This window comes from Cyclopterus lumpus, chromosome 24 (genome assembly GCF_009769545.1).
Source record: "Cyclopterus lumpus isolate fCycLum1 chromosome 24, fCycLum1.pri, whole genome shotgun sequence".
NCBI lineage: Eukaryota > Metazoa > Chordata > Actinopteri > Perciformes > Cyclopteridae > Cyclopterus > Cyclopterus lumpus.
This window is the reverse complement of record NC_046989.1, coordinates 17,759,289-17,772,711: the sequence shown is the minus strand read 5'-3', so window position 1 is coordinate 17,772,711 and position 13,423 is coordinate 17,759,289. Positions and strand designations below refer to the sequence as shown.

The following is a 13,423-nucleotide window of genomic DNA, read 5'->3' as shown; positions in this document are numbered from 1 at the left end:
CTCCAAGCTCCCCCCTGATGTCCGAGCTTCTTACCCTATCTCTAAGGCTGAGCCCGGCCACCCTACGGAGGAAGCTCATTTCGGCCGCTTGTATCCGAGATCTCGTTCTTACGGTCACGACCCAGAGTTCGTGACCATAGGTGAGGGTTGGAACGTAGACCGACCAGTAAATGGAGAGCTTTGCCTTCCGGCTCAGCTCCCTCTTCACCAAGACGGACCGGTACAGCGCCTGTTTTACTGCTGCAGCTGCACCGATCCGCCTGTCGATCTCCCGCTCCACCTTACCCTCACTCGTGAACAAGACCCCGAGATATTTGAACTCCTTCGCTTGGGGTAGGCAGTTTGTCCCCACCTGGAGGGAGCAATCCGCCGGTTTCCGGCAGAGCACCATGGCCTCAGATTTGGAGGTGCTAACTCTCATCCCTGCCGCTTCGCACTCGGCTGCAAAACGCCCCAGTGAATGCTGGAGGTCACGGTCCGAGGAGGCAAACAGGACCACATCATCCGCGAACAGCAGTGAGGCGATCCCGAGACTCCTGAACCGGATCCTCTCCGCCCCCTGGCTGCGCCTAGATATCCTGTCCATCAAGGTCACGAACAGGACCGGTGAAAAAGGGCAGCCCTGGCGGAGGCCAACACCCACCGGGAATGTGTCTGACTTACTACCGAGGAACACAGCTCCTACTGCAGGCGTACAGAGACCGAATGGCCCATGCCAACGGGTCCGGCACCCCATACTCCCGCAGCACCCCCCACAAAAAACCCAGAGGGACCCGGTCGATCAGATGATACGATTAGAAAGTCGATCATTGATCTCCGGCCTAAGGTGTTCTGGTACCAGGTACACTTATGAGCCACCTTATGTTCGAACATGGTGTTCGTTATGGACAAACTGTGGCTAGCACAGAAGTCCAACAACAAAACACCATTCGGGTTCGGATCGGGCAAGCCGTTCCTCCCAATCACGCCCCGCCAGGTTTCTCTGTCATTGCCCACGTGAGCGTTGAAGTCTCCCAGGAGAACTATGGAGTCGGCAGGCGGCGCCCTTTCCAGGACCCCTCCCACCGACTCCAAGAAGGCCGGATACTCCGAAATGCTGTTCGGTGCATAAGCACAAACAACAGTCAGAGCCTTTACTCCCCGCAACCCGTAGGCGCAGGGAGGCGACCCTCCCGTTCCCCGGGAAAAACTCCAACACAGCGGCGCTCAGCCCGGGGCTCGTAAGTCCAATCCTTCTCCAGGAGCTTGGTTCCAGAGCCCATGCTGTGCGTGGAGGTGAGCCCAACTATATCTAGCTGGTACCGCTCCACCTCCTGCACCAGCTCCGGCTCTTTCCCCGCTAGTGAGGTGACGTTCCACAACCCTAGAGCTAGTCTATTCCGCCGGCGATCGGCCCGCCCAGGTCTCCCGCCTGGCCCGCCGCCCGGTCTACATAGCACCCGACCCCGATAATTCTCCCTGCGGGTGGTGGGTCCACAGGGTGACTGCTGCTCCATGCTGTTTTTTCGGGCTGAGCCCGACCGGGCCCCATGGGCAAAAGCCCGGCCACCAGACGCTCGCCGACGAGCTCCCCTCCTGGGTCTGGCTCGGGGAGGGTGCCCCGGTTTCCCTTGTCCGGGCAAGGTAGCTTCAGACCGTGGGCTGCTATTCATCAGGGTTTATTGAACCGCTCTTAGTCTGGGCTCTCCCCTGAGACCTGTTTGCCTTGGGAGACCCTACCAGGGGCTGATGCCCCGGACAACATAGATCCCAGGATCACTGAGCCACTCAAACTCCTCCACCACGTTAAGGTGGCGATTCATAGGAGGAGTCATGTAGAAAGTCGCACAACTGATTTGCGACTACTTTCTCAAGGATCTTAGAGAGGAAGGGAAGGTTAGAGATCGGTCTGTAGTTAGCCAACACCTCTGGATGAAGAGTGGGCTTTTTCAGGAGAGGTTTAATTACAGCTACTTTGAAGGAATGTGGAACATGGCCTGTTAGCAAAGACACATTAACAATAGCCAACAGAGAGGTGCCAATTAAAGGCAACACGTCTTTAAGCAGCCTCGTTGGGATGGGGTCTAAGAGACAGGTAGACGGTTCAGAAGTAGAAACCGTTGAGGACAATTGGTCTAGGTTAATGGGAGAAAAGCTATCCAAATATACTCCAGGGCCATTTCCAAGGCCACTCCTCTTGATGACAGATCAGCAGTAGTTGAGGGCAAGAGATCATCAATCTTGCCTCTAATAGTTAAAATCTTTTCATTGAAGAAGTTCATGAAGTCATTACTACTGAGGTCTATAGGAATACACGGCTCCACAGAGCTGTGACTCTCTGTCAGCCTGGCTACAGTGCTAAAGAGAACCCTGGGGTTGTTCTTATTTTTCTCTATTACTGATGAGTAATAGGCTGCTCTGGCATTACGGAGAGCCTTTTTATATGTTTTAAGGCTGTCTCGCCAAACTAAGCGTGATTCTTCCAGATTGGTGGAACGCCATATGCTTTCGAGCTTTCGTGATGTTTGCTTTAGTTTGCGGGTCTGAGGGTTATACCAGGGAGCAAACCTCCTTTGCCTCACTGTCTTTTTCTTCAGTGGGGCTATCAAGTCTAGTGTCATTCTCAGTGAGCCTGTAGCACTATCGACAATATGATCAATCTGGGACGGACTAAAGTTAGCACAGGAGTCCTCCGTCACATTGAGACGTGGTATTGAATCAAATGCAGAAGGAATCGCTTCTTTAAATTTAGCTACAGCACTGTCAGTTAGACATCTGGTGTAGAAACTTTTGAATAACGGTGTATACTCCGGGAGTATAAACTCAAAAGTTATGAGGTAATGGTCTGACAGAAGAGGGTTTTGTGGGAAGACCTCCAAATGCTCAATGTCAATGCCATATGCAAGAACAAGGTTGAGGGTGTGGCCAAAGCAGTGAGTGGGTTTCTGTACTCTCTGACAGAAGCCAATCGAGTCCAACAATGAGATAAATGCAGTACTAAGGCAATCATTATCAATATTCTTACAATAATAACCTTATCAGTTTTAAGGACTAAACTTGATAAAAAAACTCTGAAAATTCAGATATAAATTCTGAATATGGACCTGGTGGCCGGTACAGTATAACAAATAGGATTGGCTGTAATGTTTTCCAGGTTGGATGTGAAAGACTAAGAACAAGGCTTTCAAATTAGTTGTAGTTTAATTTAGGTTTAGGATTCATTAATAGGCTTGAGTCAAAGATGGCTGCTACTCCACCTCCTCGGCCAGTGCCTCGAGGAATGTGAGTATTAATATGACTTGGAGGAGTTGATTCATTTAGGCTGACATATTCTTCATTGCTCAGCCAGGTTTCAGTAAGACACAATAAATCAATGTGATTGTCTGATATTAAATAATTTACTAATACAGCTTTAGATGACAGATATCTAATCTGTTGCAGTAGTGATGTTAACCTGTATGAGGTTATTTTGTTCCTCTTCTGGTTACTTTTGATTTAATTAATTTAAGTGGTCGTGGGACAGACACAGTCTCTATAGAATTAAGGTTAAGGGTGGGTAACTGCTCGAATGGAAGTGCAGAGAAGGGTGGAAGACTACAACTCTGCTTCTGCTTCCTGATCTGAACTCTGGGTCATGGATTAAGTCCGTTAATCAACTTGGCCATGTTCGCAGAAATGAGACGTGCTCCATCCCAAGTGGGATGAATGCCGTCTTGACTCATCAGATCAGGCTTTCCCCAGAAAGTCTGCCAGTTATCTATGTAGCCCACATTGTTTGCTGGCACCACCTGGATAACCAGCGGTTGAATGACGACATGCGGCTATACATGTCATCATTGATCAGATTGGGGAGAGGGCCAGAGAAAACTACGGTGTCCGACATTGTCTTGGCATAAGCACACACCGATTCCACATTAATTTTAGTGACCTCCGACTGCCGCAGTCGGGAGTCATTACCGCCGGCGTGTATTATAATCTTACTGTAACTACACTCATCTTTAGCCAGCAGTTTTAAACAAGATTCAATGTCGCCCATTCTGGCCCCCGGGATGCATATGACTTTGGTCACAGGCTTCCCTATCTTCACGTTTCTGACTATGGAGCTACCTATAACCAGAGTGGGTTTCTCAGCGGGTGCGTCGCTGAGTGGGGAAAACTGGTTCGAAACGTGAAGAGGTTGGCGGTGCTCAGTGGGCTTCTGTTTAGACTTAAAACCCCTTCGAACAGTCACCCAGCCATCCGGCTGCTCGGGGGCTGCCGGGGGACAGCTAACAGAGGCTAAAGCTAAAGGCTCCGAGCCGGCTATGGGGGGAGGCGGGCTAACTAGCGTAACTGTCTGAGCTTCGATGGTGCGGAGCCGTGCATCTAACCCACTTAGAACTGCCTCCAACCTAGCAAATAAACTACACTTGTTGCATGTACCGTTATCATTAAGGGAGGCAGAGGAATAGCTATACATGAGACACTCTGAGCAAGAGGGATGTGTTAAACCAATGAGGAACTATGAAGAACAGCTTAAATGTAATCATGGAAAGATGATACTGCATTACTTCCCCCCCCCGATTGTTTTTATACATTTTAATGTTGTGATGAGGAGAAATGTGCATGGAGCACATCAGCCAACATGCTCAGCAGTACCACATTAAGGTTGTGTGACCAGAAGTTTTTGGAGTCAGTCAGACTAGATGAATTAATGAAGAGGGTGTAGTGGCAGCAGCATAGACTGAAGAATTTGATGTTGTTACCATAATGTCACCCATGCGGTTTCGAATCCTTAAGAACATAATTTTGACTGTCGCTGCATTGTTTTTTTGGTCATCGCCATCTTGTTTTTTTGCAAGCAGAAATGATACAAGAGGGTGGAGCTAAGTTTTTGATAACCAAAATGTTAACATTACCTTTCAAGAACTGAAAACACACTGTAAAGGGTTCAAAGAACAAAGAAACCTCCCAGACTGGACAACGCCTTGGCAACGACCAATCACCTTGTTGCCCCGCCCTAAAGCATACTCTGCTTTATGGTCTATTTGATTCTACATGGACCATGATTTACTAAATGAACATCATGCTGTATTGAAGAAGACTTGAAAGTAGCTATTGAGTCCATAAACTCATCTTCACAATGTTTTTTGAGATAATAAATCAAGTGAGGAGTAGAATTATAGACTTCTACACAATCAGGGTTCATTTTGCAAACAAAGGAGTCGCCCCCTGATGGCCATTTGAAGGAATGCAAGTTTAAAGCACTTCCACATTGGCTCCCCTTTTCAGAACCGGAGGTTGCCACCTGGCTCAGCCTGAGGGGACATGGGGACAATCACCCAAAAAAGCAAGCTTTGGTAGGGTTAGGAGCTAAGTCGCAGGAGATATGGGGGTCAATGCGGAAGAGTTCTGCCCTGCACTATCGGGGCCCTCTTTACAAATATTGCTGCTACAAACCCTGAAACTTGATCTGGAGTTACTTGAGGCCAGAATGAGAAGTAAAAACGAGACCTAGTGAATATGTACTATTGTCACTTGGAAAATAGGTATAGAGCATCTTTTAATTTTGACAGATGGGCCAGCAGGTGCAACATGAGCTGTTATGGCATCCATGCAGGGCTGAATGAAAATGAGAATTGGTTGTCAATTGATTTTACCTGGTTAAATAAAGGTCTAATAATAATATAATGACGGTCTTCATAAATGAACATCCAACTACCTGACAGTCGAGCTGGACACTATTTCGATGGCAATCCAGTGAACTAAACATATTCAACCTCGTAAAATACTGATAAGTAGTGACTTGTCTGCAATCCAGAATATTGGATTTTTTGGAATGAGGAATTTATTAGGGTCTGACTAAACTTTTTCTGCTAAGATTTCTGGCAAGGTTCGTTTCCATAAATGAGTAGATTTGAGATAAGTTTTTTCTGATTTTTACCTGTATGATCAAATAGGCATTTCCCACCTGAGTTTGGGAAAGGGCCACTTAACAATACACCTTTCCTGGGAACCACTGGTTTAGCAAATAGGTATTTCCCTCTCTTTTTGTTAACATTTGCATCAGCATCTTATTTTGTGTTTCTCTACTGAAATAAACACTTACTCAAATAACATTTGAAGGTTGCACATGACATATCAAGTGAAAAAGCTTTACATTCACACCAGGTATCTAATAACTGAATGGAATGTTATTCCTTTGCTCCCTAAAAAGTGGAGCTTTTTCATTGAAGAATGTGAAAAAGAATCCACAAAATTGAAGGAGAAAACCCCCCCAGAAACGACAATTAAATTAAATATATAAAGTGAATGAATTAAATATTTTAGTTTGAAGCAATTGCGTTCTGTCTCTGTCCACGTGACCAGTAAGTGCCCGTTTTCGACCAATCCTCTCCCGTTCAAGACAACCGGAAGTTGCGAGCAATAACACTTTTTTCTTAAAAGAAAAGCAACAACAGGCTCGAGAAGCGTTTTCAGCCAAGGTGTTTTGTGTCGCTGGATTTGTCGTTACGTGATGAAACACAACTCAAACGTCCCTGCTTTCCTCGCCAAGCTGTGGACGCTGGTCGAGGATGCGGACACCAACGAGTTCATTTGCTGGAGCCAGGTAACTGGAGATGGCTAGTGTTAGGCCATCTTAGCTAGCTAGCTAGCAAGCACGCCAGTTCCAAAAGCTAACGCCAAGCGGAGAGCCATCAGTAGCCAGCTAGCCAGTGACATGAGCAATTAATAATAAGCTAATAATAAACTACCGACAAGCATTGGCCGAAGCTAACTGTGAGCCAGCAAGTAGTACCAGCCCCATCATTGTGTCACCGTAGCTTGCATGCGGGGCCAAGCACAGTTCCTCCAGGGTGTTTGGGGCACCGAGTAAGCATGCAGTGACATGGCTCCTTAAACTAGAGCTGGTGGCCCCACTGAGACGCCTGTTTTGACTGTCGTGGTGGTGTTGCTTGTTTTCCAGGAGGGCAACAGTTTCCTCGTGCTGGACGAGCAGCACTTCGCCAAGGAGATCCTCCCCAAGTTCTTCAAGCACAACAACATGGCCAGTTTCATCAGGCAGCTGAACATGTGTAAGAATGCGTTGATCTACTTGTTTCAGTATGTGATGCGTGGAGTTGGTGGTCATTGCTTTGCAGTCGTTGCTAGGGGGAGTGGAGTGGAGGCTGTTTTCTTCTGCCTTCATTTGGTCAGTCTGCAGCCACACTGTATATGCCCCCATCCCCCTTGTAGCTAACCCATAAAGGCTGAGAAGTGAGAAACTACCCTGAATCTGCAGATAATTATTGTCAGAAAATGGAGCTAAATGGTTGTGTTTGTGTATTTGTGCAGATGGATTCCGTAAAGTGATGCACATTGACACAGGCATTGTGAAACAGGAGAAAGATGGCCCCGTGGAGTTTCAGCACCCCTACTTCAAACATGGACAGGACAACCTGCTGGAGAACATCAAAAGGAAGGTGGAGTCATCTGTGTCTTCTGCATGCTCACTTTCACCGAGATCAAACATTGCTACGTTCAGGATGGAGCTAGACCCAGACCCAAAGGGATAGATACGATGGGAACATTTCATCAAGAGATGTTTGCACTCTGCAGTGGTCTGCTAGGGCACATTTTAATAATCAGTTTGTATTTTTACAGCAAAAATATGATTGTATTGAGTTTGCCTTGCGGTTTTGAGATGGCGCAACCACTACATTTGATTTGTAATTACTGTCCGTCAGGTTTCCAACACTCGGCCAGAGGACAACAAGATTCGACAGGAAGACCTGTCCCAGATCTTGGCGAGTGTTCACAGTGTCCACAGCAAACAGGAGAGCATCGACCTACGGCTGGGAACACTCAAAAGGTGAGCGAGAAGCTCGTGCAAGGTCATCCCACCCAACGTTCCAGCTTCAACGTTACCACCACAGAGTGGGAGAGTCATATTTAGGACAACTTATCAGAAAGTCCTCTGACCGTTTTCATTTCACAAAAATGTTTAATCAAGTGACAGGAACTCAGAGGAGACAGGGTTGGTGTTGCAGACCAGCCTGTCAACTGTAAATAAACCTCTTTCTTTTTTTTCTTCCCAGGGAGAATGAAGCTCTGTGGAGGGAGATCTCAGATCTGCGACAGATTCATGCTCACCAACAACAGCTCATCAAAAAGGTGAGCGGCGAGCCTAGTGTTTGAGTCTTAACAGCTGGAAGTGGACTGTGCATTTTAGGGATATTAACACAGACAATTTGTTTCATGACACGGTTTACATTTTTGTGGCATTCATTAATTAGTTTAGAAAGGGAAGTCTAATGCAACCACACGCAATGTGTTCTGTTCAATCTCTTCTCTTTTTCAGCTGATACACTTCATTGTCACATTGGTAAAGAACAACCGCATCCTGAATTTAAAACGCAAAAGGTGAGTTCACACTGAAAAGATATTTTATAGTAAACATAAATAAATACATATTTTTGTGTTGGATGACGACGCAGTAAACCAGCTAACCGTCTCAGCAGCCTCATAATGTAAAACCTTGGTCAGTGTGAGCTTTCATTGTTGTCGTGTTATTGTCCTTTTGTCAGGCCAGTTCTCATGAACAGCAATGGAAAGAAGCCCAAATACATTCATCAGATCTACGATGACAAAGCGTGCGTGGGCCAGGTCAGTAAATAGCGGCATAACATAACAACATAAACATGGGCGCTCCTGATATGATCATCTTGTCCTCGCATTTGACTTTTTAGGCCGACGTGTTTTAACATTTTATTTAATTTTTTGAAATGGATGGTTTTGAAAAGGAAACGTGTTTATAAATGTGCAGGTTTTGACTGTTTACCTGTTTAGTCGCCTGTCAACAGTCTGAGTGGCATGAAGGGCTCCGAGGTATCGGATGACGTTATCATTTGTGACTTGACCGATAGTGACGGTGAGATGTCAGAGGGGTCACCCAGGGACCACGAGCAAGGGTAAGACTATTTAGCCGTGAATCATCATGCGACATTCACACCGTTCTCCTGCTTTCAAACTTTTGGGGGGGGGGGGGGGAGATTGATGAACTTCCATGTCGACATCAATGTTTGTTTGATGGACTAATCGAGCATGTCCGTCACTACAAAACTTTAAATGAGTTGACTTTAAAGGAATTGCCAGACTATATTAAATAGCCAGCAGTATCTCAATGAAAACGTCCTCCCACAGTGACATAGACATCGTGGAAGTCGAGCTGGACAGCTGTGCATTGCTGCCGGATGAGACGGACGTGAGCACAGATGACGTCAGACAGACGGAGGCGGGGGCGTCAGCAGCAGCAGCAGACGACAGCAGTGAGGCGACCAGCAGCGCCCTGCAGCTCAATAAAGCATTCGCCCTGAGTCTGGAGGACCCCGTCAAGATGATGGACTCCATACTGAACGAGAACGGAGCAATATCTCAGAACATCAACCTGCTCGGCAAGTAGGTGCCAACCGTGATCATAATTCTCACAGAAACATAATCTCGCTCTGAAATTAATTGAACATTTGGCAGCCTTGTAAAATACATTTTTTTTTGGAGGGGGATTATGCACCTTTTTTTTAGCATGGATGAAGATGTTTTTTATTCACACTTTATCTCTTATGAACAGTCGTAATTTAGTGAACATTACAATTTAACAGCATTTGTGCTGTATAACGGCAACAGAGTCAGGAAGTATCGATGGATGGGTTTTTGAGCATGTTTACTCGCCACAGCGTCTTTTCTTCTTCTGTTTGGTTTAACAGCCATTGGCGTCCACAAATGTTGCATTTCTGCCACCTACTGGAGAGCACTGGGCTTTTTTCTTGTAAATTTCTATTTGACACACAATGGATGGGCACACAACGGATGGGCACACAACAGCCTCAAAAGGATCTGCACAAACCTGTTGAGATTCACAACTACATTTCAATTTTACAATGCTAAATCGTCCATGGGCATTTAATGTATAGATACATATAAGACGGTACACTAAATAGTCATGTGTACATTCACTCAGTTATCTGTGTTCTGCATCTCTGATCCTGTGTAAGCAATGTGAAGCGTTGGTTCAGGATGTAGTCGGTGTTATTTGATAGCCAAGGTTCTGAGGGTCCTATCTGATGGTTGTGAGACGCCACGGGAATTTGGAGGCAGATTCCTTGGCTTCCAACTATTTTTATTTTTTTTTAGACTAAGTAACTATAACCAACGTATAATAAAGAATGTCCACTGGTACTACTTTAACATAGGATACATGTTTATAATAACAAGAAAGTGGAACATGGTACTTTGTGTCTGCGTGTTGTCAGGATGGAGCTGATGGACTATCTGGACAGCATCGACTGCAGTCTGGAGGACTTCCAGGCCATGCTTTACGGGAAAAAGTTTGGCATGGACTTTGATCCCTTTGAGGTAAAATGACATCACTCGCACACAAAAGACAATTCCCACGATCAACAACGCATTCAATCTTTTATTTCAGCGCTGTGTGTCAGTTCCTCCAGTATTTTAACTCTGGATTCCGTTACTGTTGGTGAGGGATCTCTTTACAGCCGCTGGAGACGCATGGAAGGATTTCACTGACAAATAACTCAATGTACATAAGGCCATGTCAAATGTTATTGAAATGTGTACTTCAATCCACCTATTTTTATGTTGAAGCTAGTTTTCTCGTATTTATCATTACCTCTCTTTTTCAGGAGGGTGTGTCCTCCAAAGAGAACACGGCCCAGCTAAACCGCGGCAGGACAGAGGACGGCAGCACAGGTGAGTGCAGGATACACTCACGACTTCCCTGAACGAGAAAAGTTGTGCCCTATAAAAACTAACTTTGACGGGAGAATGTGCACCCTGTTTTGGAAACGTTGAGACACACGGGAACTCTGGCACACTTCCTTTCTGGAATAATTTATAAGTATGATGTAACTTATAGATCCGCCGTATCTCAAACGTTCAAACCAGCAGCGTTGTCGGATTCTGCTCAATATTTTATCAGTGTTATCTCGTCATCGCACTCCCAGAGGAGCCAGACTACCAACGCCACCGCAGATGATGAAATTATCTGAAATCCAAGATTAAAATCAGAACGCATTAAGGAATTGCAGAGCGTCTGTATTTTTCCAATAATATCTCCTAATACTGTGCATTTATCACCATGTACCAATTCATTCACTAATTCATATATATTTATATACATTAGTTATAATGGTTTATTCACTAGGAAAAGAGACAAACTGACCAATCAGAGCGTCTCCAGTGCGCCACACTCTCTGCACACCTTACGGAGCACCTCTTCATCTCCTGCACACGGGTTGTGTAAATTAGCAGTGTGGAAATAAAGCCGTTGACGGCTCTCGCTCAATCCCAACACTCCATATCCTCTGTAATAAGTCCTCATCATAATGTAGGTCAAGTTCGCCATTACAAAAAAACGTATATAAATAAATAAATAGTGTTCACCTATCAAACTTCCATTTTGAAATGATAATCCTTGTTGGGGGACACCACTGATTGACACAATAAATTTGGAAGCAAAAAGCCTAAATGCTGTGGCTGCACTGGCACTTTTAGGACTGTGCCAATGGAAAACATTTATTTTTGGGTCTTCCCTTCGGTTGTTTCCCTGAATCACCGTAGAGACCCACCAATATGCAGGCTCATTTCTATGCATAAACATTCGAGGTCTTCTCTGAAGGACAAATAATGAATAGTTTTCACGATCAAAGAAAGTAATTGCATTTAGAAAGATCCGCTGATTTTTATTTAAATGTTCTTTTCAGATAAGCAGTTGATCCAGTACACCTCTTGCCCCCTACTGGCCATCCTCGATAGCTGCATTACTCACCCAGACCTGGATCTGGGTCCCAGCAGCAGCAGCAGCAGCAGCACTGGCTCCTACACCACCCACCTCCCGCCCTCTTCGATCTATGGTGCTTCTGTGGAGGCCGAGCCGCCCATGGAGCTGCTGGACACCGGCCCCGAGCCTAAACAGTCAACCCACAGCTCCCTGCTCCGCCTGGAGCCTCTCACTGAGGCGGAGGCGGAGGCCAGCGCCGAGACGCTCTTCTACCTGTGTGAACTGAGTCCCGCCGGAGCAGAGAGCGACGCCACCGGGCTGGACAGGGTGTGAGCGGGAACTGGTATGAGCGGGTCATCGGTTCATCACAGCATACAGCCAGTACTGGCATTGGGTGTTAATATTCCCTCCCCCTCTCCTGGGTGTGCACATTGAGAAGCAGTAACGGAACTGAAGGAGGCACCAGGCCGGTGGAGGAATAGCTGCAGACTGTCCCATGTACACATTTTTACATTTAAGACTTTTGCGTTTATGATAACAATTGAGAAACTAAAAATAAGCCACGTTCTCATCAAATATAAGTATTAGTTTAACAACCTCTGGCAGGTTTTTAAAACTTTGAACCTAAAAGATGTAATCTGTGAGTCATAACTCGTGTCATGACAGACGTCATACACATACTGTGTAGACAAATCTGAATGTGTCCACACATTTCAACAGATGTTCCTTCCTCATATCTTCAGATCATAATCACCAGACTGCTTCTAAGAGCAATCTTACTGTTGTTGTCGGAACATCTGGACTTGTTGGCAAACATCATACTTCCTGTGTACACTGCTAAATAAAGCATGATGGGAATGTAAGTGCCAAAACCAAACATTGTAATCTGACATAGAAAATAAAAACGGCAATGGTGTGACAAACACCCATGACAAATGACTTAATAAATGTTTTGACTCTAAATGTCTCCTCCACATGGTTCTTATATCCCCGGAACACTTCCTCGAGCTGTCATAAACACCCATATTTCCACATTTAGGCGAATAGTTTTGCTTACACGGTGCCACGTGCAGAGCCCCCGCTGCCCGTTATCGTGGGAACACGGAAGAGGTTATCCCCATCAGCCTTTAGATGCAGTGAGCGGAAACAGATCACGGGTCAAAAGGGTAAACTCACCGCCCTGTGTCTGAAAAGTGATGAGTACTTTATGAAAACAGTCAAGTCATGGATTTAAATGCAATGCTCTCAAATGTAAACAATGACATGGTTTGCTAGTCATGGCACTCTGACTGGGAGTCTCCTCATTATCAGTGAAACATCGCTTCTACAAGGTCAGCGAGGCGGCACCTTCACCAGCCTGTAAGGACCTGTTGAACCTTTTTGTATATACTTTTGAAAATGTCTCTGTTCGCTGATCTGGAAGCGCACACGTCTTCTGGTGGCTCCACACTTTAGATCTGATACTGGTTGTAGTTTGGTCACGTGACCGGTCCACCGGCCATGAGCTGTCTGTTATTGTTGCAAGCCTTGCATTTAAAATAAAGCGAATGCCAGTGTTCATCGGTCTCATCGGGAGGGTCATAGTATAGGATGTCATTTAAAAAGTAATTCTAAAGTACCTCATAAAAAAGAACTAGTATAGCATGAAATTAAAAAAAATCACAATTCATATAGTATGTCGAAAAAAAG

At 45.6% G+C, this 13,423-nt stretch overlaps 1 protein-coding gene across 2 annotated transcripts; it reads left to right on the top strand.

Annotated features, from left to right (window-relative positions):
* The first annotated feature begins 6,366 nt into the window (after positions 1 to 6,366).
* hsf2 (heat shock transcription factor 2) lies at positions 6,367 to 12,697 on the top strand. 2 transcript variants are annotated; one of them, XM_034527997.1, is made up of 12 exons: positions 6,367 to 6,568; positions 6,926 to 7,034; positions 7,294 to 7,421; positions 7,686 to 7,810; positions 8,037 to 8,112; positions 8,300 to 8,361; positions 8,526 to 8,604; positions 8,788 to 8,909; positions 9,142 to 9,396; positions 10,248 to 10,350; positions 10,638 to 10,704; positions 11,718 to 12,697. In XM_034527997.1, the coding sequence occupies exons 1-12, from the start codon at positions 6,476 to 6,478 to the stop codon at positions 12,065 to 12,067; spliced, it is 1,569 nt and encodes a 522-aa protein (XP_034383888.1). In that variant the 5' UTR covers positions 6,367 to 6,475; the 3' UTR covers positions 12,068 to 12,697. The 2 variants fall into 2 exon arrangements, 1 of the variants encoding a protein (XP_034383888.1); XR_004609050.1 differs by lacking the exons at positions 10,248 to 10,350; positions 10,638 to 10,704; positions 11,718 to 12,697 and having other exon boundaries at positions 6,375 to 6,568; positions 8,765 to 8,909; positions 9,142 to 9,259.
* Positions 12,698 to 13,423: the final 726 nt, after the last annotated feature.

What these genes read in the sequence shown, in the direction of transcription:
- hsf2 (XM_034527997.1), top strand. Translation starts at nt 6,476, where the DNA reads ATGAAACACAACTCAAACGTCCCTGCTTTCCTCGCCAAGCTGTGGACG. An exon ending in ACAAAGCGTGCGTGGGCCAG is followed by an intron (nt 8,605 to 8,787) that starts GTCAGTAAATAG and finishes TTACCTGTTTAG; the next exon opens with TCGCCTGTCAACAGTCTGAG. An exon ending in AACATCAACCTGCTCGGCAA is followed by an intron (nt 9,397 to 10,247) that starts GTAGGTGCCAAC and finishes GCGTGTTGTCAG; the next exon opens with GATGGAGCTGATGGACTATC.